The 25264-nt window shown below is 46.6% G+C and overlaps 1 protein-coding gene across 2 annotated transcripts in view; it reads right to left on the bottom strand.

Moving 5' to 3' along the window:
* PDS5B (PDS5 cohesin associated factor B) overlaps positions 1–25264 on the bottom strand; it is an 802561-nt gene that overhangs the window by 137969 nt on the left and 639328 nt on the right. For both annotated transcript variants that reach the window (XM_085621687.1, XM_085621686.1), the window contains exon 29: positions 9798–9860. In XM_085621687.1, coding sequence (XP_085477813.1) covers positions 9798–9860 — 63 coding nt within the window. The remainder of the gene's footprint in view (positions 1–9797; positions 9861–25264) is intronic.

Below are 25264 nucleotides of genomic sequence, written 5' to 3'. Positions count from 1 at the left end.
CCACTTCGGTGCTGCCTCGTAAAAAGCACACAGCTTGGTTCCCTCCCACCTTGCTGCTTCCCACCCACACGGCTCTCGTTTTTCATTAAGAGCGCTTTTCACAAAACGTGCGTGACATGCCCCTTTTATGATGCAGGTAGTTGCCTGGAGCGAGCGCTCTAAGTACAATTTGAAGGACGACAGAACAAAAGTTGGCCACAGTGTGCGGTCACATCTAGGGACACGCGCCAGCTCACAATGCTGCTGGCCAGAGCCAGAGAGGGCAGGCGGTATCACATCTCAGCTCCCGGGCTTCTGCAGACACAGGCAGCCTGTCCTGCGGTCGTCAAAAGCTGCCCGCTGCCAGGATGCTGTAGTGGTAATCACGGCCCCCCCCAACCAGCAGGGTGCAGGGGCTGCTCCCTCCGGGTGATACCAGCGCTGGAAGAGGGTCTTATGCACCTGCTGCCCCACTCGTTTCCTCGCTGCTGGCAGCTTGGTGCTAAGACTGGCACGGTAATGCGGGGTTAGCAGCTCATGGCAGTCCAAGTTGCTGCTGAGATGGGGAGCAAACGGACGGCTATAGTGGATTCTGCACCTCTTTATTAATTTCTCTGTAGCCTCCCTCCCACCCTTCTCTATTCAGCATGGCTCATTCTCTTTTCCTCTTTGTCGCCCGCCTCTCCCCAACACCTAGCTGACTGATGCGTCTTTCCACTCATTTGGCCCATTGTTGCTTGTTTTGTTATCACAGGCCGCCATGCACATAGTTTAATTAATCATGGGCGCTGCACTTAACATTTTAGCATGGTGCCCGCTTATTTTATTTGAATAGTTTCCTGCCTCGTGTTGTTTTTTTGCCCCTGATGCAAGCCGCTTCTGAAAGGAAGGTTTTGCACATGCGGCCAAAGTGCACAAACTGTGTGCTGGTGCACAAAGGACATTACAACAAGTGCTTTTAGTGTCCACTCATTTACAGAAGATAGGTGTCACTGTATCGCTTCAGCAAGTACACTGTGCATAGGTTGTGAAAAGTGTCGAGGATGTGGCATTACAGCCACAACTGCCGACTTTGGAACTGCTGAATACGGTTCTAGTCTTGGCATCGGCGAGGTAATGGAACAGAGCGATGCTGAGTCGCAGCCATGGAGGAGATCGACATGTCCCTGGGTATGTTCAGCCAATAGAATTTGACCTGTCTTCAAAAGTTAACTGTCTCACCTGGGCCGTGAACGAAGGTGCCTGCACAAGTGCTGCAGCCGCTGTGAGCTCTAAAAGTCCTCACTGAGTGCCCCCAAATTATTTTTCTCCCCACCGTGTCATGATATATTGTATCGTTTGTGAGTCTCATGGTAGTGGGAACTGCCCTGTGTATGAGAGTGGTCACTATAAATAGAAAGCGCAGGGTGCCGGGTGGGCTGCGTCATCTGCCAGTGCCGTGTTTCGGGGTGTGTGGTGGGATCTTAAACCACAACAACTGTTCGCCTCTGCCTCGCCATGCTTCTTAGATCACTTGCTTCTGTTTCTAACCTTCTCATAATTCCTTTTTAAAGTGGTAGTCGTGGATGAGGTGGATTTAGGGAGGAATGGGCGAAGAAATAACGAGATAGAGGAATGGCACTGCAGTTTGTGTTTAGTGGCAGTGTGGTGAAGAATGAGTTCGAGAGAAATATGTCATACTTTCTAACATGTGACCACCCAAAAACTGCACACTTGGAATGGCCGCTCAAGACAGGTGTGAAGAAAATCTTGTCACAAAGTGTTTGCAACCAAATGCTATAACTAATACATCCCAACCATTAATTTTAACATGGTGTGTGCACAAATTGAAATCAGGGTTTTGGTTATCACATTTTCCGCCTGTTACTAAATGAGCTAGTGGAGCATGCGTGTTTGGGATAAAATCTGTTTTCACCCACTTTGGTGAATCAAAAGGTAAACTATGTGGTTCCAAATAGGGACTGCAAAACTGAAAAGCAACACATTTCTAGCATCACTCCAGCTGGATCCAATAATAAAGAGCACTACTAAGGGCATTTGCTTGAAGGAGAGAGTTTGATGTGACAAAATAAATAGGCTGTTTTTTTGTTTTTTTTTTAAACTATTTCATAGCTGGGCACATTGCTCCTTAGACTTATGTTCCTGCAGGAATACTAATTACCACGCATACTCCAAACTATTTGTTCATCCTCTTCACTTCATCTTTAATTGAATGGCTCGTGAGAAGAGTAGGACCATTGCTCATATGAAGCTCTCAAATACTTTTGTGTCAAGCTTGAATATAAATATAAAACTTTAAGAAATGCCCACCATAAGCTGTTGTCTACAGGGCCAGACTGGCTGTAGCGAGCACTGTGCATTTTCCTGGTGGGCCATATAGGTGGAGGCGGTTTTGCGGCGGGGGGCGGTTTTGTCACTGGAAGGCGGTTTTGCAGCAGTGCTGCAATATCGCCCCCTGTAACAAAATAAAAATGACAGCGGTGCTCACAACTAGAACGTCTCAGTGCCACCCCTGTCTCCCACTCCCCCCACAGGGCCTGTCGAGTGGAATTGCCAGGGCTGGTTTCTCTTCCCAGTCCAGCAGTGGTTGTCTATAAGTAGAACATATTTATAAAAGGTGGTGACTGTGCCGCTTAAAATTTCAGACACCATGCGGTGATGAAAAACTAACAATTCTGTAGTGCACAAAGGAACTCACTAAACATGTATACATGTGAAATAGAAATAGAAAAGTGGCCAGGTCTTCACGGGCGATGTTAGGTCCGCAAATCTCAAGCACAAAACCATAAACTCACAAATAAAAACAGAGCATGTGTGCATATGTTCATGTTTGTGCTCAGCTACTCTGACAGGAAGAGGAAGGCTGCTGCTAAATTATGCTACATAGGAATTGTATAGCAAGCAAAGGCGATGATATGCGGCAAACTTGACACAATTACGCTGCAAGAAAATTAAATGTAAATTATCCAGTGTATTGCGTCACATTATGTGGCAGTTTTATTTCACTGTTTTGCCTATTAAGTACGCATTTACACTGGACGAAAGTTTCTACCCGTCATCAACAGTTTAATACCTGGCTACAGCAAAGGGCAAATTACAGGTAAGTAGCTACCCTCTGCAAGCAATCTGCCACCCCACAGTTTATGTGTCACTTTTCTTTTAGTAACATTTGATTGGCTGAGCTAAAAATATTTTTTTGTGCTGGAATATGCAAACTATACAAAAGATGGTGTATTATTTGGCAAGCACAATATATCCAAAATTATGTAGAAAATGCCACTGCTTCAGAATTACATAATCCAGTGACCCTGAATAAATCTTAAGTGTTCACCATTTCCTAGGTCTCTTTAGCTGGCTCTTTTTGATGTGGGTATTTATTTATTTATTTTACGTGTTTTTATATAGCACAGACTTTACCCGAAGGTGTCAGAGCGCTGCACAATAGGAACAGCAGAGTTACATGAGGAGAGAATTACAAGTGGGCATGTTACAAAAGCAAACATTACATTACATGAGGCAAAAGTGACAAATGTGCATGTATCAAAAGCAAACAAAATACAAGAAGAGGTAGCAAACTATACGTTACAAGAGGAAAAAGTGACATGTGTGCAGGTTACATAAGCATACAAGATACAAGTGGAGGTATAAAACTGCAATAAATGGCAGACACTCAAAACACAAGAACACACTGGGAAGGCACTTCCATAGGCATGGAGTACAGACTTTCCTATAGTGGAAGAACTTCCTTCAGGGACTAGAGAGGGAGTGAATTAGATTTGGAAGTGTCTTTGAAGGAGAACTTTGAGGTCAGTTTTGAAGGACCGGGAAGAGGTGGTGGTCCGGAGCTGAGGGGGAAGTGAGTTCCAGATTCTCACCACGTTGCCTGAAAAGGATTGGGCCATCGATCTTTCCTTTTTGAAAGTGGGAGGTTCAAGCAATACATTTTCCGCATTACGTGATGGTCTAGAGCCTCCAGAGAGTTTCAGTTTATTTGCCAGGTAGCGAGGAGAGGAGGAGTGCAAGGCTTTGTGGGTGATACAGACAGTCTTGTAGATAGATCTTGCCTCGATGGGAAGCCAACGAAGGGTGGATAAAATGGGTGTGATGTGGTCACTTCTTTTGGCCCCCTATATGAAACGAGCTGCTGAATGGGGAACAGATTTAAGGGGGGACATGTGGGATTTGGGGAGGCCAGTAAGAAAAGAATTGCAGTAGTCCAATCTATAGAGAACCAGCGATTGGACCAGAGTTTTAAGGTCTTGCTCCGGGAAGAAGCGATGAATCCCCAAAGAAGGCGCAGTTGGTATCAAGCAGACTTTGCAATGGAATTGATGTGGGAGAGTAGATTGAGTTTTTTGTCGAGAATGACACCAAGGGATTTTGCGCTGTCGACAATGATGGGTGTATTGTTAGGTAGATTCATCTGATCCATCCATGATTGAACCGGAGGAGGAGAAAGTGCGGAGGAGAGGAGGAGGAATTTAGTTTTGGAGGGATTCAAAATCAGTTGATGAGTTAACATCCAGTCATGGGTGTTCTGTCTGTTGGTCCATTAGGGAAGGTGCTCACAAATGGGATAAGTTGGCATGACCTTTCATCCTCAACTTGAGGCCTTGTGTTTTTCTTACCTTCAGTTAAGATACCGTGTCTGGTCTTGTGAATGTAAATTTCTGGTGGTCTGGTGTAAATTCTACCCTTGTGGTGGTCTTTCTTTTAGGCATTGGGTTTTCTTTGCTTTTGCTCTTTTTGAGTTGATCCCTGACTGTCAACCTTGGTGTGCAGTGAGAAGGGTGTGAGCCAGGGCTGGAATGGTAATTCTGCCATTAAAGCATTTTCACAGTGTGCTACTGGCGGGGGCTAGTCTCAGAGCAGGATGGATTGCCATGGCCCAAACATGCCCTGGTGAACCCTTACTTTTCGAGGCCTGTTGCAGTGTCGGGCTTTTTTGTTATATCTTTTTCTAGTTTGCCTTTGTTAGTACCTGTTTTAATGTGTATTAGAGCTCTAGTAACAGCCCAAGAACAACCTGTGTTGTTGGTGTGGCCTCATTTTGCGTTTTTGCCAGTTTTTAGAGTGTCTTTGACGAATGCGCTTCCTCAAGATAAGGACAAGTTGTATGGGGTCCTTTTGTTCCACCTGAAGAATTCCTTGTGTCCTGTTTAGAAGTGGAGTGGGGGTCGGGGTTTTATGAACCTTCTGTCCGTTTGCTTGGTAACTGTTTGCAGACTTGAGCTGCATCTGGTGCCGTGTTACAAATGTTGTGCCGAAATATTTACTGTTTGTCAGAAATCCAGTGCTTGTTTTGCTGAAAGTCTTAATAATTGTGTTTGCTTGTTGAATTCGTATAATATTGCTATTAGTACTTCAAATGCAAAACAAAATTCTCAGAACTTAATACAATTACTGGAATGGGCGTTGAGGCTTTAGTAGAGGTGTGTTTTTAAATAATTTTTTGCAAAAGCTTTACAAATTACATTTTATTTTTGTACTATGCTGATTTAACGTTAAGCGCGTAATGTTTATAAAATGGAAAGTGTTTTAGCCGCTGCTGATTGTGTGCCTCCCAGGCAGAATTTTATGCTAAGCGAGTAATGTTAATAAACTGCAATAGGTTCCAGCCCCTGCTGATCGTGTGCCTCCCAGATACAAATGCATATAGTTTTGCAGCTGCGCTATTTTAAACTTTGGCAGATTTAACAGTTTGGACACCAATACTGTTGCCCCCCCCTTTTTTACACTGTTACCCTCAGCCTAGTCTTAGCGAAAGCAGACAGAGTCCTGTGTCTACTTATGTAATATCTGATCTGTTTTTGTACTGCTGGTTGCTACCTAAATTAACAGATTGATACCATTGGTGTAAGGTAGCTGAGCGGGCTAATGCATTTGCTACAGACAGTCCTGGACACCCATGTTCTCCGTAGTGAAAGTTGAGTTTAACAGCCATTTTACTGCAATAGACAGCTATGCCATATAGTTTATATAGGACCAGCAGAAAGAGTTAATGAACATAGTGATGATTAAATACTAGTTCCTCCATTCGGTTCCAAGGTGCAGCGAGCCTTCCTGGAGCCCACACCTTCCTTTAAATATACATTTTCTAGCAGTTGCCTCCCACAGGACTGTTTAAAGCTTGAACCTCTTCCGCGCTGGGCTGGCAGATGTGGGTGATCCCATCGTCCCAAAATATGTACTTCTGCGGTGGTTGGTGATAATTCCTTGGGTGTATAGTGCCACGAAGTATTAAGACTATGTAGCAAGCGCTAGACCCAATATATTTTTAGGTGAGGCTTTCCAGCGGTGGCACTATGACTAATCAGGCGGGCTGCACTATGGCAGGGCTGCTTTGACTATATGGAGACAGGTTCACCCTGTGCTGTGCTTTATTTTAGATGTATTTAGGGTAATAATGCGCTTTCCACGGAGCTGGCGCCCCGCACAGCTGCCAGGGTGCAGGTACGCCGATGGGACCAGGATGGACTGCAAGTTGGGGCGTCCTGCGAGTGTATTGTTTACTACTAGGAGCTACACCTTCTGGTTTCGATGGGTTTCGCTGTGGGGTCTTCGGTACCTTCTGTGATGCATGGCAAGCGCACAAGGAAAGATAGCGGAAAGGGTTAACATGCCCACCACAATCTGAGTGATCGCAAAGAACTATGCCCCGGTGTACCCTGACAAAAACAGGGTCACACTTGCGGAGTACATCACAAAGCCCCCCCCCCGCATCCCCCTCATACACACACACACTGTCCTCACCAGCCAACTGAATATGAAGTATTATCAAATAGAGGTAGAAGCTGCTACCTCTTGCTTGCTCTTTAATACCCATGGCAGTGCAGCCAGGCACTGGCCTCACGGCACTATCTACACACTTATAACAAGCGTTTTGGCAGGTCCGCGTCCGCCTTTCATCCTTCAGTAGTTGAGTCCTGCGATGCAAACTTCATCCGTGAGAAAAACTTTGTAAAATGACTTAGTAGGGTTGGGTATAAGCTAGAGACCTAGGTGTAGTCTGAGGGTCGTAGGGCCAGTCCTGGGAGAAGCAGCTTCTCTTTTCACCTTTCCGAAAGGGCGTTAGCATAGTACGATGATTCGGTTAACAGCAACGCATGTTTCCGAGCACATAGACAATTTGTAATGTTTATTACTAGGAGCCACACTTTTTGGTTCCGGTGGGTTTTGTTGTGGGTTCTTTGCTATCTTCTGTAATGCATTTCAAGCGCAGAAGGAAAGATAGCTGAAAAGGTTAACGTGCCTACCACAGTCTGTGTGATCTTAAAGAACCATTCTCCAGTGTTCCCTGAGCAAACAAAAGGGTCACACCTGCAAAGTACATTACAGAGCCTCCCCAACGCACCCCCCTTCCTCATACACACACGTATTGTCCCCACGAGCTGACTAAATATAAAGTATCGCCAGACAGAGGTACGAGCTGCTACCTCTTGCTTTCTCTTTAATACCCATGGCAGTGCCGCCAGTCACTGGCTTCACGGCACTATCTACACACTTAACAAGAGTCTTCACAGGTCCTCGTTCGCCTTTCATCCTTCAGTGCTTCAATCCTGTAATGCAAATCTTATAAATGAAATAAACTCCGTAAAATGACTTAGTGGGTTCAAGTATCAGCTGCACACCTAGATGTAGTCTGAGGGTTGTAGGGCCAGTTCTGGGAGGAGCAGCTCCTTCTTTCACCTTTCCAAAGGGCGCTAGCAAGGGTAGCATTAATTCGGTTAACAGCAACGCATGTTTCCGAGAACACAGACAATTTAGTCCATAATTTGTATTGTAAAATTCAGTTGTGTAACAGTAAACAGCTGTTGTGTGTCAATAGTGCTAAGAGACATATCAGTTGGTGCGCTCAGCAGACAGACCAACAAATTAGTGAGCACCTGACAAGGTTTCAGATTGCTATGTGTGACATTTTCATAATTTCAGTGTAATTATAAACTTTTTAAAGCTGTGTTTTGGGGTATTTAATGTACCTTGCTCTGTTTTAGATGTGTTTGGGATATTAATGCATTTTGTATGGAGCTAGAGACCAGCACAGCTGCCAGGGTGTAGGGTCGCTGATGGGACCAGGACGGGCTGCAAGTTGGGGCGCCCTGCGAGTGTAATGTTTACTGCTAGGAGCTACAGTTTCTTGTTCGTGCTGGTTTGGTTGTGGGGTCTTTGCGACCTTCCGTGATGCATTGCAAGCACAGGTGAAAAGATAGCTCAAAGGGCTAACGTGCCCACCACAGTTTATGTAATCTATAAGTCCCATGCCCCAGTGTACCCTGAGCAAAAAGAGGGTCACACCTGCGGAGTACATCACATAACCCCCCCACACGCACCCCTCCCCTCCACACACACGCTGTCCTCAGAAGTCGCCGAAATGCAAAGTATCGCTAAACAAAAGTACGAGCTGCTACCCCTTGCTTTCCCTTTAATGCCCATGGCAAGAACACCGGTCACTCGCATCATGGCACTATCTACACATTTATAACAAGAGTCTCAGCAGGTCCGTGTCGGACTTTTATCCTTCAGTGGTTGAGTCCTGTATATTTCAAATAACATCCATTTGAGCAACTAGAAATTCAAAGATTTTACAATTGATGCAAAGCATCCGCGCCAGATGCAGTATGGATAAAAGTTGCAGGCTGCATTGGCTACAAATGCAGTTACAGCAACCGTAATTCGCTGTACACAGATAATTGCAACCCTCACCTCAACTACCCTGCTCTTTTTTAGAGTTTCAACTGTTCTTATGCAGGAAGAATACACACATATTTACGGATAGCACATAAAGCCACTCCACTAACCGGAAGGAATAACACCTCTAACTTGTAGTTTACACATCATTTTTTTTCAGCAGGCTCATTAAGTGTTTGTGCTATTTCACTAAGGCTGACATCCTTTCATTCCCTGTAAGATGTTTACATATATTAAAGTAGACGCACACAAATCCCATGAGCTGCAGTACTTGTAACTATAATTTGCAGCACACAAAAACACGCTTTTATTTCTTATTTTTGCTAAGTTAGTGGCTGTGTTAGCGTCCGTTTTGGTGGAGCTGCAGCCAAACAGTTCAGAGGTCTCCTTTTGATTATATGCTGCAAACAAACATATAATTACAAACCTGCTGCTTGGCTAGGTGTTAAAGCCGCACCCAAGTACTTCACAGGTCTTCTTGAAATCGTGTGCTTCATGGCCAGAAAGAAACAAATAACTTCAAAGGAGCTGCCTGGCTTCACATCCCTCTTCTTGGAGCCGCAGATAACTACTTCACAGGTTTTTAAAACCGCAGCCTCGCTATTGGGATCTTATATGTATTTAGCTATGCAGCACATTAGCGGAGGAGGAGCACGACACTCGGCATTTTAGCTAATGTCTGCAGAGGGCTTCTGCTGCCTCAAAAAGCGCCTTCTTTATTGATACGCACTTACCCTGACTTCTAGTGCGAAAGTGATTCAGCACCCACGCTAATGTGCTGCACTGCTAAATACATATAAGATCCTAATGGCGAGACCGTTTGGCATTGCCAATGCTTGTTTTTATATTTTGCACTTTCAATTTAAAATAAATTCTCCATGAAAAAGTTGCTTGCACATATGTCATGCAAGTGTGCACTACTTCAACAGCAGCAATTAAGTCATGGTGCCTTTTATCTTTTTTTCCTTTAATGATGCTGAACAGCTTTGAGAAACAGCATTTTGCTCCACCCTCACATCACCCTTCACCCCTTCAGTTCCACTTTTCAAAGAATTTCCATATTGCTACCTTTGCTGCTTTGCAAGTTGACAATGTTTACCAGATGCTCTTAGCATGCAAATAAAATGTACCTTTCCGGGTGTGAAGAAGGCTTTCATTTCCGAAGGCAGGTAGTTTTTGGTGTTACTGAAGTTCTGTAGAACAAAAAAAATCAGAAATAAGAATGAAAAATAAATTTGAACACAATGAATATTAAGTAGAAATTTTAATACAGAACATAAGGAAAAGTTTTTAAAGCAACAACGAGAAAAAGGACTTTTCCAACAACACAAATAAAACAAACCCTTCTCGTTCTCCTAAAATCAATCAGTCCTACTTTCGAAAAAATTAACATGCTCAAGAATTTAAAAGTATTGACAGCTTTTCCATGTGACAATGGTCTTATACTGCAAATGCAAATTTGTGTGGATTGATCAAGAGCTTCAAAAGGTACTTCAATGTTTCACTATTTGGGGGTGTGCATTCGAAACTCCTGTGTTGAATTTTGCTGTCATCTGCAGAGCAGTTTTACAACACATCTGAAAGGATGACAGAGGATGTGGCAAACTGCATAATTTTCTGTAGGATGGTGTAAATCTTTTCAGCATTTTGGGAGATCTTTGTCCTTAACTGACTTTCTGGTAGAGAACCTGGCTGCAGATTCCACATCTTTTGAAAATTCCCCAGGCGTCAGACTGGAATCAGTAACTTTTTGAAGTTCATCTGTGTGTTGGAAAGTGGCGCTATGCGTCTCCGCACTGACGGTGTTCCGTTCCGGAAATGACATGGCGCCTTTGAAGGTGCCACTCTTGCACTCTGACGTCAGTTGCCATCGAAACGGTATGTGCCTCTAGACGTGGAGCCCCAAAAGTAAATCTGCATATTAGTGTGCAGATTCCTAGATGTTGGCTTTAGTATAGAGTTCAACCACTGAACGCGAAGGATCAGGTGAGGAATCTGCAGCTAGATAGTCTCTACCAGAAAGAACATTACTGAAGACAAGTACCTGTTCTTCTGATAGAGACTTCAAGCCACTATTCTCGCCTTTTGAATAGACAAAATCCTGCAGGACCAAGCAGGTAAAGGGCCCTTCTCAGCATACTTGGCTGTCCAGACAATCTTGTTTTGTGAACCTATGTAGCTACCTGGCAGATATCTAGGACAGGGACACCATGTGCAAATGCAGCAGATGCAGCTTTGGCCCAGTTAGAAAATGGCACACAAAATTCATCCGCAGGTTGCTACTTCACTAGTTCGAAACCGATCTTAATACAGAGCACAATCCAGTGTGATACAAAAAGCTTTTGCACAGCCTTTTCTTTTTTGATCCAGCGAACCCTGCAAAAAGCTGGTCGTCCACCTGGTTGCTTTTTCCGAGATCCATTTAGAAGCGGAGTGCTTTCATAGAGTCCAAGGGTTGGAGCCTCTCCTCCTCAGAGGCGTGAGGTGGAGCATTAGAATACCAGTAAAGTAGAAAGCATCTCAACTTTCGGGATAAAGGGTGCCCTAATAGGCAGAACCAGCTTAACAGGGAACAAGGTTATGCATGGAGAAAGAACAGAAAGCCTGAGGATCACTTGCATGCTGGCGGAAGTGATGGTGACTACAAACAGTGTTGATGATGAGAAGCTGGAAAGGACAACTGTGTAGCTGCTCGAATGGAGTAAACATCAGATACACAAGAACAAGATTGAGGTCCCATTGGGGTATTGCAAACTGAGACAGGGAAAAACCTATGTTGTAGCCCTTTCAAAATCACAATAGGTGATTTAAAAAAAAGAGGGCCGATTAGGTAACTGGAAGAAGGCTGAGAGGGCCAAATGATAACCTTTAAATGTGCCCAGGGCAAGGCCTTGACGGACAAGTGAGAGCACAAATAATAAAACAGACAATTTAGCCTTGAGGGGGTCAATCTTATGAGTGCCGCACCAGTCGCACAAAATTATCCCAAGAACAGAAATATACAGTATTTGTCGAGAGATGCCTCACTGCCAAGATGACATCAACCACCTCTGGAGGAAGGTCAAATGTGTTCAGCTGTCGCCGCAAGATCTCCATGTATGAAGGTGGAGATTGCAACGGCTGGGGCGGAGAACCTGACCGTTCTAAAGCAACAGTGAATACGTTCAGAGGGGCAGCCTGATTGGAGGACAGATGCTCAAACCCAGAAGTTCTGGATACCAAACTCTCTGTGCCCAGTCTGCAGCAACTAAGATGACCTGAGACCGGTCTGTCCTGATCTTCTTGAGAACTCTGGGCTAGAAGTAATACAGGAGTCCTGAGTTCCACTTGAGATGAAATGCATCTCAGAGACAGAGAGACGCCTTGGAAACTCCAACGTGCAGAAGTGCTGACATTGCGTGTTATCGGCAGAGGCGAAGCGATTGAGCCAAGCTTCTCACCATTCATGGAAGAGACCTTGTGCCACCTCCAGATGTAGCTGCCATTTGTGATCTGCCAGGTGCTGGTGGTTGAGTTAGTCCACCCTGGCATTCAATGAGCCTGCCTGCTAGGTGGTCTAGCCATTTACAGAGGTGCAAGGCCTCCTGGAACAGGTTCAGTGATCCCCCCCCCCCCCCCCCGTCCTGTTTATTTCTAGTACCACATGGCGGTGGTAGTGTTTGTGAGCACCTGTACCAGCCTTTCCTTGATAGATGGCAAGAAGGCTTTCAGCGCCACGTGGATGGTCCACAGCTCCAGAAGGTTTATATGGAGACAGTACTCAGCCGCAGACCTCTGAACTTCACGTCTCACCAGAAGCGTTGCATCGGTCACCATTGGCGGTTATGGTTGGAGAATGTAGAGTGGTTGCCGCTTACCCGATTGCGGTCCAGAAACCACAACTGCAGACCTTTCGCAGTCTCCTCCAAGATCTGGAAGTGGTCGGAGAGGTCCTATTGATGTTAAACCCACTGGGACTTCAGATCCCACTACAGAGTCTGCAAATGCCCCCTGACATGCTCAGCCAGCAGGAGGCCATCAGTGTCGGCAACCTCAGAGTCGACACCCCCCACCCTTCTCCCAAAGGAACGAAACTGAACCTTATCCGGAATGACTCAGAGGAAGGGGAGCATCTGGGAAGGAGTCAGGTGTGACTTCTGCACATTTATCGTGAGCCCCGAAGATGACAGGAGGTTCTCCATAATCTCGAGTTAGCTGACTACTGTCTAGGGTGAGCCCACCTTCAACTGCCAGGCATCGAGGTAGGGGAACACCAGCAACCCTGACCTTCGAAGGTGTGCTGCCATCACTTTCGTGAACACCCGAGGGGCGCTGGTAACACCAAAGAGGAGCACAAAGAACTGAAAATGCTCCTCTTCAACTACAAATTGCAGGTGGCGCTGTTGGACCGGCAGAACAGAAATATGGAAATAGACAATCTACAGGTCCAGTGCCACCATCCAATCTCTAGGGTCTGGCACCCTCTCAATAGCCCATTTGGCCAAAAGGGCTTGCACTTCCTGCCACAGAATGGAGAGATGGTCCTCCACCAGTCGTTGGGCAGATGGTGGAAAGTGGAGTGGGGATGAAAAGAAGGGTAAGGCGTAGCCTTTGCAAACAATTTGGAGGATCCACCAGTCCAATGTGATCGCTTGCCAGCCCAGACAGAATTGGTGGATTCTGCCTCCCACCAGGTGGCTGTCAACCTGTAAGGGCACACTAAAAGGACTATGCAGATGAGGCTCATGGGTGGTGGGGCAGACTGAGTGGCATTCTAATTTTAGGCACAGGGGCAATGGGCACCACGGCTTTTGCCCAAAACTGCTGGGTTTCTTGTTGGGGTGGGATAGGCTGCTGGTAAGCAATGCCTCTGCCGAAGCCACGAAAGGAACACTCAAAGTGTTGCAGGCAAGGCTGGGTGGAAAGGCCCAGATAGCGAGTGGGCATCCTACTCTCTTTAAATCGTTCAAGGGTCGAGTCAGGATTTCACCCGCTCAAATGGTGAGCGCATACGCAATGTGAGAACAAAATTGAAGTCCAACTGTAGCATGAAGAAGGGCTTTGGAGGAAACCTATGCATTAGGCCTTTCAGGAAATGCATCGCAACAGGTGAATTGAAAAGAGAAGGTAAATGTGGACGACATGTAACATTTGAGGGCGCCCGCTGCAAGACTTCAACATCAAACCAGGGTCTGCAGAGGATCAAGGTGCTACATCCCTCACAAGACCATACAACTCTGCTTGCCATAAATGGATTTAGTTGAAGAATGTCTAGCTGCAGGGATGACTTCCACCACCTTGGACCGCACTTTGAAAGAGCTCGGCTGTCACCGCTCAATATCCATGCATGGAGTTGCAGGTTGCAGAGATTAAGGTTCAGGAACTTTCCTAGTTGCTGAGACAGGAGGTCCTGTCGAAGAGGTAACTGGATCGTGAACAAACGCAGAGATCCAAAATCTCTGGGTAGCACAGGCTCCTGGCCCGTCCAGGCTGTTAGGAGGACTTAGGAGGAGGCAGTCTTAGGGGAAGTGTAGTAAATAGGGTAAGCCCTGCACCTAATGGCTAGTCATATGGGTTAATGGGATCATATTAACCTGCGCCTGCATGGGGAGTCCTCAGATGACTGTGGTGGAGGCAGAGGAAGTGGGGTGTGAGCGTGTTGATGTAAGAGGTGGTGGTGGAAGAAGTGGGGGAGGAACAACAGGAAGAGGCTTGTGCCTATGTTTCTTCAATCCGGCGGGAACTCTGAGGAGGGTTTTCCTTCAAAAGCAAGCCTTCTCTAGTGAAGAAGTGTCTCTGTTGGCTTCAGGCAGGGGGTGGTTTTGCCTAGATCTTCTGATTGACAGAATGAATGAAGGGATGCTTCTGCTTGATATCGACCTCTTTTTGGAGTCTTTGCAGGGTCAGCACCTCAGATTTTACGTATCCGGTTGTAGATGGAGCATTTGGTGTTGACAGACTTTTCAGCATCTGCTTTGGTGGTGCCTTTGTGCTGGCTTAAGGTGTGAGTGTGGATGTTCGATACCCCTGGAGGGAGTGTTGGTCGAACCCGAAGCCTTCTCTCAGTGCTGACCAGAAACTGGAGGGGGCAGTTGTTTGTGCCAGGGCTCGCTGCCAAACTTCCACAAGAGTGGTACTCTACTTCGCTGTGAGTCCTATTATGACCTGGGCTTGTTGGAGTGTGTCTTTGGAGCCAGAAGGCATCTCGTTTTGAAGGCCGGTAATCTCTGGTGAGGGCTCTATACCCTTTAGTTTATTTATTTTGATTTTCATATTGCGCTAGCTAGACCCGAAGGTAAGCGCTTTACATGTTGTGTGCATAAGTTTACACGAGCTACATGTGAAGGTTTGTGAGTTCACACAGTCAAAGAGATTAATAAAACCAATATGGCATTAACATGGTAGAATAGTCAAACAGTACATAACAATACAGCATAGGGGTAATTTATTCATTATATTTGAGTTTTAAATAGCACTAGCTAGAAACGAAGGTATCAGAGCGCTTTACATGTTGTGTGCGTAGGTTTGCACGAATTACATGCGAGGGTTCGTGGGGTCAAACAGTCAAAGAGGTAAAAAAAAATAAACAAAACAGCATTGAGGTAGTAGAATAGTCAAACAATACATAATAATATAGTGTAGGGGTAATGGTGATGTCGCCAGACTGGAGACTCAAAGGGTCAGGTTTCCACACCAAAGGATCCTGTTTGGGGGAGGGTTGGATCTTTAGGGAACGTGGATCAGCTTGTAAGCATGCTGAAGTAAGCTTAAGGATTCTTTTGAGGTATTATAGTGTGTAGAGGGCTCCTTTGGCTGAGTTATTCATCTGCACCTTCACGGACAGGTTTATGTACGGGGTGATACCTAAGGACTTTAAGGAGTTAGAAAGTGATAGAGAGCAGTTTAGTGCGTCCAAATCCTTGAGCCATCCGTGGATTGGTAGAGGTTTGTTTTTTGGGGAGAGGAGTAGTAGTAGAGTCTAGTTTGTGTTCAGCTTTAGGTGACTGGTGTTTAACCAATTATCTATCTTTTTAGTGTTAGTCAGATGCAGGATACCTTTGGGTGAAGTTATTTTGTAGAAGAGTTGTGTGTCGCCAGCATATAGGTTGTATTTGATCCCTGCTTGGTTCAGGATAACTGTGAGGGGTTCTATGAAATGATTAAATTGGGCTGGCGGGAGGATTGAACCCTAAGGTATACCTTGTGGAACAGATATAGGATTCAAGAAAAAAACGTTGGTTTTTATTTGTTGAGAAAGATGTTGCAGGTAGGACGTGAACCATCCTAGGACTGTGCCATTGATACCAGGCTTGTTCTTGAGGGTCTCAAGTACAGCTGAATGATTTACTGTATCAAATGCCGCCGACAGGTCGAGTAAGATTAGGAGGCATGCGTCTCCTTTATCTAAGAATCTGTGGATGTCGTCTGATACATTGAGCATAGCAGTTTCCGTGCTTCAGTCTTTGCTGAAGCCTGTCTGGAATATGTCGTGGAGGTTTAATTCATCTATGTGTTACTTGATTTGTAGCAGGACACACTACTCGATCGTTTTGGTTAAGAAGGGAAGGTTGGTGATCCGTCTTGAGATTGTTGAGGTAATTGGGGTCAACCCCAGGTTTTTTAAGAATGGGTGTGACTGGGACAGGTTGAAGGGAGTTAGGAACACTGCCCCATGCGAGAGGGGCGCTGATGATTTTGGTCTAAAACAGGGAGATGATGTGGTTGAGATTCTGTACTAGGTTGGAGGGGAGTGGATCAGTAGTGTGGGTTGTGGGATTCAAGTTTGCAATTATTTTGATGACCTCTTCTTCTGTCATACGTTTGAAGTCTGTCCACTTAGCACTTTTTTTTAGTTGTAGTAGATCATTAATGATGTCAGTTATTCTTGGGGCACCATGGTCATTAGTAGCATTTTGCAGAGGAGTTTCCGTGGAAACTTGTGAATCCATGAAACAGGTGGGCTGAGATGTCAGACTTGTGTCCTGGATAAGAGATCGTTCAATGTTTACCACTTTGTCAGTAAATAAGTTGGCTTTCTTCACAGTGTTCATTGGTGGCTATTGTTTCGTGTTGGGACACAAGTGTAGTTTGTCGTTTTATTATGTTGAATAGCTTCCTCGGCCCATTCTTTGCACAGTCGAGTTGATTACAAAAAGAAGGTGGCTTTTTCCCTAAAGATGCGTTTCTTGTAGGAGTCGTTAACATCTGAGGAGTGAGAGGTGAGCCAGTTAGGGTTCTGTCTCCATAAACTTTCGGTCAGTCTTAGTTGTCTCTTCTCTGTGTTAAGATCATAGTAGTTGAACCAGGATCTAGATTGTATTTTTCTAGATCTCTTTATTTTGAGTGGGTCTACTTGGACAAGAATATCTGTCATCACCGAGCTTGAGAGAGTGGCGAGGTCATCTCCGGTGTGAAGGAGAGGTTGAGAATGTAGTTGGAAACGGATTCTGGATTCCAGGTCCGTTAGTGAGATTTGTTTGATGTTCCTTGCCCAGTGCGTGGTTTTATTGCCTGGGGCTAGGTAGGGCCTGGGGAAGCTTTTAGATTGAACAGTATTAGGTGGTGGTCCGACCAGTTGATGGGCGTGATGGAACAAAGGGAGACAAGCTCACTGCTGGTAATTATTGCATCAAGAGTAGAGCCTTTGTTATGGGTCTGTTGGTTGCAGAGTTGTTTGAGGTTGTTAATTTCAAGAAGCTTTATTATGTTACGGACTGTGGTGTCTTCCGTATCATTCCAGTGCCGGTTGAAGTCGCCCAAGAAGACGTTATTAGTGTCAGTTAGGGAGAACTGTGTTATTAGGTCAGTTAATTCTTCAGTGAGGAGTAAGGGATCACCAGGTAGATGGTGTGGAGTTTGAGAGCGGTGGAGCCTTTTGTCGTGTATTCGACTCAGAGGTATTCACAAGTAGAGTAGTTCATGGTCTCTAATGTGTCAATCACAGTTTCATCTTTGTGGATAATATCTAGCCTGCCCTCTTTTCGGTTTTGTCTGTCCCATAATGACGGAGTAGTCAGGAGGTGTGAGCATGTCCAGTATAGTGGTTGAGTGTTCATTAAGCCAGGATTCTGTTAGGAAAGCAATGTTGATTCGATTAGGTAGTATAGTTTCAGCTAATTATGTGGTGTATTTAACTGCTGACCTGAAGTTAAGGAGTATGCAGGTTAGGGTAATAGGACTTATTTGTAGCATGTAGTGTCTGGATAGTGGTGTATTGAGTCTTGGCGATATGTTAACTAGAGGGATTTGAATTGAGCTTATGATTACTGGGATTCTGGATGGAGGCTTGTTGTCCGCTTGCGGAGTTTTTGTGCTGTATGATTCTCAGTGATTTCACTTAAGTTGGGTAAAGGGAGCTGAGCGCTTGGTAGGGTCTGTGGGACAGGCAGCTCAAGGGAATGGAGTTCTGGCAGGTAGGACGTCCGTCACTTGGAGATCCTTTTTGGGGAGTCCCTTTCTCTATACTTTGAGTGGGATTGGGTGTTAATAAAGCCTGGTTTGTGGTGTCATTTTTCATATGAGAAATGTCTTTGGCTAGAGAATCAAGTTTTTGTACAATTTGGCTCAGAAATTGGTTAAGTATGCCTGTGAAGATTCCTGTTCTGTAGGAGGGTGGACAGGCGTCAGGTTCTATGTCTATGGAGGACAATTGATCTTCGATGGAAGGGTGGACATTGTCAACAAGGTGGGAAATGGAGGTTTGTTTGGGCTGGGTGGATTCTAAATTGGGAGTTAGGGTTGTGTTTATGGAGGGCTCAGTGGTGAACGATCTTGGATTGAGACTAGTGCTGATGTGACCAGAGTGTGCGTCAAGGGACTATGTTTCATTGTGGCTATTAGCCTGCGTGGGAACAGTGGTGGTTGGACCGGAGCTAACCTGACCAAGGTGTGTGCCCATTGGGGTGGCAATGGTGCAAAGTGTGGTATTAGAATCCTGGGGTGATTAAGATCCTGGTTAACGGTCAGCGGTAGGTGGGAGGGTGGGAGAGCAGGACCATCTTGAGATAATAAGGTAAAAAGTGATGAGAAGTGTTAACTTAGCGCAAGTACCCTTATCCTCCCCAACTCACAACACATGCCCCGACCCTCCACTCTCTGGCCTCCTGCTTAGCTGCAGATCACAAGTGAAGCATGCCTCCGACATCGCCGCTCTCATGCTGAGCCAAAAAACTGATGTAGCAATCCTTACCGAATCATGGCTCAACGAATCATCGTCACCCTGCCTAGATTTTGTGGTCTTTCAAAATTATAACATCGTAAGGCTTGACAGGCAAATTAAAAAGAAGGGTGGCATTGCTTGCATCTATGTCTCAGACCTCGTAGTTACAGAACTTCATGCAGATCCCCCCCCCCCCCGATATCTGTGAATCTCTCCATATGTAACTATGCTACCCCGTTGTGCAAATTGCACATCTTCTACCACATCCCAGGAAGGAACGACACATTCAACCACTTCATGGAAATTAGAGCAAAGGTTCCCCCCCACTCCAATGACATTTTCCTCTGAGACTTTAATCTGCACTGGAATGACCTCACCGACCCTCAGGTCAACGCCCTCAAAGACTTCCTGGCTGACCAATCACTTACTTAAGTCTGCACATTACCAACTCACACGGAAGGCTTCTCGCTGGATTGATCATTGCTAAGGCAACGGCGGTCAGGCTTAACTCAACTGATCCATGTGACTGGTCAGACCACCACGCTGTTACCTTCCTAATGCCTGTCATCCACAAGAAAAGGCCAGCACAATCTGTCAAACCAAAACTCTGGCTCGGAGACACAAAGACCCTAGACCTCCAGAAGCTGGCTGCGTGTTGCGAGAATGACCTCCCCCCAAGCTATCTCAGGTCAACGACCTTACAGAGAACTACAAATCAACTATGCCTGACATTATTGGTGATATTGCCCCTCTAAAACAAAAAAGATCCCAAATCAAAGACAAAAACCCTTGGTTCAACGGATCCCTCCACCATTCAAGGAGAACTCTCCGGCTAACAGAAAGAAACTGGAGACAGCACCCCTCAGCCTCCCAAATAAAATTTCTCAGACAGACCATAAATGCATACAACAGGAACATCCTCAAATCTAAAAAAAGAGTCCTTCACATTGGAACTGGAACGCTAAGCTCTTTGAACTGAACAAACACCAAACAAACTGGCTATACCCTCCAAAGAAACTCCCAAATCCCTAATAACATGTGAGTTCTCCTCCTCCTTTACAGCCAAAATTAACTCCCTAGGAAACAAACTAAATTCCGCCACCAACATCCGACCTCTTCCTGCCGGGACCCATATCTCTTCTCATCCCCCCCTGGCAACACCCAAAAACCAAGCGCACTGGTCATACTTTAAGTTACATGACAACCATTCCATCTCGAAAATTCAATCATCCCACCATAAAACCGAATAACCACTTTAATGACCTACTCCCCTCCAAATGCTTGGCCGCGACCTCCCAATTCATCATTCCCATTTGGCTTACAATAATCAACGCTTACCTACTACAAGGGTCTATACCCGACTCTCTACAAGCTGGTCAAGTCATCCCCATCTTAAAAAAACTCACCTTGAATCCTGCTATTCCAGACAGTTTCAGACCAATTTCCAATATTCCACTACTAGCAAAAGTTCGGGAGAAATTTGTCCACGTCACCAATTTCAACCTGCTAGACGAATTCCAATTGGGTTTCAGGCCTGGTCACAGCACGGAAACTACTATTCTCCATATTGTAGATGACGCTCTTCAAACCCTTGACCAAGGCAACACATGTCTCTTAATTCTATCAGATTTATCCCTGGCATTCGACAGAGTCAACCACTAGGAACTACTTGAACGCCTCAAACACAGAATAGGAATAGGGGGAACAGGATGGGAGTGGGGGAACAGTTTTTGAATGGTTAACATCCTTCTTCTGGAACCGCTCCCAGAGATTCTTACTCAACAGTAATCTATGCTCCTTCTCTGATAACGATCGTAGTCCCCAAAGGCTCAACTCTTTCCCCAACCCTCTTTATTCTCTACCATGAACCGTCAGCTGAAATACTACCTACTGCCAACATCTCCATCTACATGTATGCCGATGATACTCATATCTATATCAAAATCTCATCACTAGAGGAGATCAACTCTTTGAATGAGGCCCTAAAGCTGACTGGTCAATGGCTCGCCAGCAACCAGCTCAAACTAGATGCACAAAAAACGAAGTTCCTTCTAATCTCCCCCCTAAAAGTACCACTGACATTCTGGAATGGACCAAGTCTATCACAGCACTAAACTGCACTCACACCATAGTGGAAGCTGCCAAATCTCTCGGAATAATCCTGGACAGCAACCTGAATATACAAGACCTCATCAACTTGATGGCCAAAACTGCCAGGTTCCACCTGAGCTACTTAAGGAAGCTAAAACCTTTCCTTGACACTTTGGACCTAAAGCACAAGTTACTACTCGTGTAACGATATATCTGTAAGAGACATTAGTTAGTGATAGAATCGTTACCTTAGAATATCCCCAGGCGTCAGACTGGATCCGGAAAGTTTTTCGTCAGCAGTACCCCTGCGCGTCGGTAGGTGGCGACGTGCGGCTCCCCGTCCGCCGCTGGCGTCCTAAGCGCCGAGATGACGTCACGGAGACTACTTAGGCGCCAGTCATGCGCGCGGACGTCAGTTCTGTACACGACTTTCCGCGCCAGGAATGCAGAGCCATGCAAGGAACTGACCACTGGTGCCATGAAACTAGGGCCCTGAAAGGGATGACTTTAACCCTAGAAATCAGTTTGCAGAACGGGGAGGATGGGTGGGTCGGTAAGTAATCTATCACTAACTAATGTCTCTTACAGATATATCGTTACACAAGTAGTAACTTGTGTATCTGAATGAGACACGTTAGTTAAAGATTCCTTACCTTAGAATAGATACCCCAGCAATACCAACCCCGGTGGTGGGTATGCGAAGAGATTAAACCAGAAAGTCACAGAGAACAGAATGGCCAAAGAAGAAGTCTCTCCGGACTTGGCTGTGAAGGCAGTAATGCTTGGTAAACGTGTGCAGCGAGGCCCACGTAGCTGCCTGACAAATATCCTGCAAGGGAACGCCGCGTCCCAAGGCAGCAGTGGCTGCCGTTGCCCTGGTAGAATGGGCACGCAGCCCCACAGGAGGCTCCTTCTTAGCCAACGAGTAACATGCTTTGATGCACAGACCGACCCACCGAGAGAAGGTTCATTTGTGCAGGGCCCGACATTTTTTGGCGCCCACGTAGCCAACAAAGAACTGGTCATCCACCCGGAACTGTTGTGTGTGCTTCAGATAGAACGAGGCAGTACAAAAGGGGGTGGTGATGGACGGAGCATCAGAACCAATCAAACACTCACACCCAGTCAACAGATCTGGGTTTGATCCATCACCGTTCTTTAGCCCACTCTACCACCCCAGTTCAGACATGGCCATATGCAAATCAGTCTGACCCTGTGCCTCATGGGAACAGTCCAGCCCGAACTGCCAAGCCATGCCTTCCCTGGACCGGAAACAAGCTTCCTAGGACCGGTTTCTGGCATTTCAGCCGTCTTCAGCCAGGCTTGCTTGAATCCAGTGGCAAAGTGAGCAAGGGACTCACGTCTGAGCATACCCTGCCAACTTATGGCGAACAAAGCGGTACAAAAGGGGGTGGTGATGGACGGAGCATCAGAACCAATCAAACACTCAGACCCAGTCAACAGATCTGGGTTTGATCCATCACCGTTCTTTAGCCCACTCTGCCACCCCAGTTCAGACATGGCCATATGCAAATCAGTCTGACCCTGTGCCTCATGGGAACAGTCCAGCCCGAACTGCCAAGCCATGCCTTCCCTGGACCGGAAACAAGCTTCCTAGGACCGGTTTCTGGCATTTCAGCCGTCTTCAGCCAGGCTTGCTTAAATCCAGTGGCAAAGTGAGCAAGGGACTCACGTCTGAGCATACCCTGCCAACTTATGGCGAACAAAGCGGTACAAAAGGGGGTTGTGATGGACAGAGCATCAGAACCAATCAAACACTCACACCCAGTCAACAGATCTGGGTTTGATCCATCACAGGGTCAAGACTGATTTGCATATGGCTGGGTTCAAACTGGAATGGCATGGTGAGCAAAAAAACGATGGATTTAGGCCCAGATCTCTGTACTGGGGTAAATGTATGACATTGTTCAGCATTATGTCCATCAATTGTTGTTTTTGCATTTGTCACCCCGAGTGGGAAGGGTATGCTCAGACGTGAGTCCCGTGCTCTCCATGCCACTGGAATCAAGCTATCCTGGCTGACTAGGGCTGAAAGCCCGAAACCGGTCCTAGGATGCTTGTTTCCAGGTCAGGGAGGACCTGGCTTGGCAGTTCGGGCTGGACTGTTCCCATGGGGCACAGGGTCAAGACTGATTTGCATATGGCTGGGTTCAAACTGGAATGGCATGGTGAGCAAAAAAACGATGGATTTAGGCCCAGATCTCTGTACTGGGGTGAATGTATGACATTGTTCTGCATTCTGTCCATCAATTGTTGTTTTTGCATTTGTCACCCCGAGTGGGAAGGGTATGCTCAGACGTGAGTCCCGTGCTCTCCATGCCACTGGAATCAAGCTATCCTGGCTGACGAGGGCTGAAAGCCCGAAACCGGTCCTAGGATGCTTGTTTCCAGGTCAGGGAGAACCTGGCTTGGCAGTTCAGGCTGGACTGTTCCCATGGGGTACAGGGTCAAGACTGATTTGCATATGGCTGGGTTCAAACTGGAATGGCATGGTGAGCAAAAAAACGATGGATTTAGGCCCAGATCTCTGTACTGGGGTGAATGTATGACATTGTTCTGCATTCTGTCCATCAATTGTTGTTTTTGCATCAGATAGAACGAGAGCACACGTTTTGGGTCAGGACGGTGGAGCCTCTCTTCCTCTTTTGAAGGATGCGGAGGCAGAAAGAAAGTGGGCAAAGAGATGGTCTGCCCGATGAGGAAGTGCGTGACAACCTTTGGCAAGAAAGAAGGACGGGTCCTTAAAACCACCTTGTCCGGATGAACAGAAAGGAGGTTTAGAAGAAAGAGCCTGGAGCTCGCTCACTCACTCACTCTTCTGGCAGAGGTGATAGCTACCAGGAAAGCCGTCTTTAGAGTGAGAAGACGTAAAGGACAGTTATGAAAGGGCTCAAAAGGAGCGCACATCAGATAGGTCAAAATAAGATTCAAGTCCCATTGAGGCATTATGAAAGGCATGGTTGGAAAGGTGTGCGTAATGCCTTTCAGGAAACGGTTAACAACTGGGGACTTAAAGAGAGAAGGCTGATTTGGTAGCCTTAGAAAGGCGAAGATGGCCAAAAGATAACCTTTGATAGTGCCCAGAGCAGAGCCCTGCTGGGCCAAGGATAGTAGGAACAGAAGGACCTCAGAAAGATGGGCAGAAAGGGGATCCACATACTTTGCTGTGCACCATGCCACAAACTTGTTCCACCGGCAGGCGTATACCGTCTTAGTGGAGGGACGCCTGGCTGCCAGAATGACATCCCTGACTTCGGGAGGAAGATCGAAAGCTGTCAACTGTCGCCGCTCAATCTCCACGCATGGAGGTGGAGGCTGGACAGGTTAGGGTGGAGGACCGTCCCCTGCTGCTGCGATACAAGATCCCCGGAAGAGGCAGACGGATCGGGGGGATCAATCGCCATGCTGAGTAGCTTGGGATACCAGTATCTTCGTGTCCAATCCGGAGCCACAAGGATGACTTGGGCCCGGTCGTGGCGAATCTTCTTCAGCACTCTGGTCAGAAGTGGTATAGGCGGAAAGGCGTACAACAGACCGCAACGCCACTCGCTACGAAAAGCATTGCTGAGCGAGTGCCGCCTTGGAAATTGCAACACGCAGAACTGATGACATTGCGTGTTCTCTTCGGTGGCGAATAGATCTAACCAAGGCTCTCTCCACTGCAGAAAAAGACCTTGCACCACGTCCAGGGCAGACGCCATTCGTGATCCATCAAGCACCGGCGGCTGAGTTCGTCCGCCCTGGCGTTCAGAGAACCTGCCAGGTGTTGAACAACCAAGGTAATGCCTTGACGTTCCAGCCACGTCCAGAGGCGCAGAGACTCCTGACATAGGGTCCAGGACCCCACCCGCCCTGTTTATTGCAGTACCACATGGCAGTGGTGTTGTCTGTGAACGCCTGCACTACTCTCCCCTTGACAGAGGGAAGGAATGCCTTCAGTGCAAGTAGGATAGCCCGGAGCTCCAGAAGGTTGATATGGACCCTGGACTCCGCCGGAGACCAGAGGCCTCTGATCTCCGCCTCTCCCATGTGGCCGCCCCATCCCAGGAGGGATGCGTCCGTCACCAATGTGTGCTCCGATTGGGGAATGGAGAGTGATCTGCCGCTGACCCAATGCTGGTTCGTGAGCCACCACTGCAATTGTCGTGTAGTGCCCTCCGAGATCTGGACACATTCAGATACGTTCCCCTGATGCTGCACCCAGTGGAACTTGAGGTCCCACTGCAGAGCCCGCATATGCCATCTGGCATGATCGATCAGCAGGATGCAGGAGGCCATGAGGCCAAGCAGCCTCAAGGTCATCCTGACCAAAACCCAGGACAATGGCCGAAAGATCACAATCATAGC

The sequence above is a fragment of the Triturus cristatus genome, chromosome 8 (genome assembly GCF_964204655.1).
Source record: "Triturus cristatus chromosome 8, aTriCri1.1, whole genome shotgun sequence".
In the NCBI taxonomy this organism is placed as follows: domain Eukaryota; kingdom Metazoa; phylum Chordata; class Amphibia; order Caudata; family Salamandridae; genus Triturus; species Triturus cristatus.
This window is presented reverse-complemented; position numbering and strand designations above follow the sequence as displayed.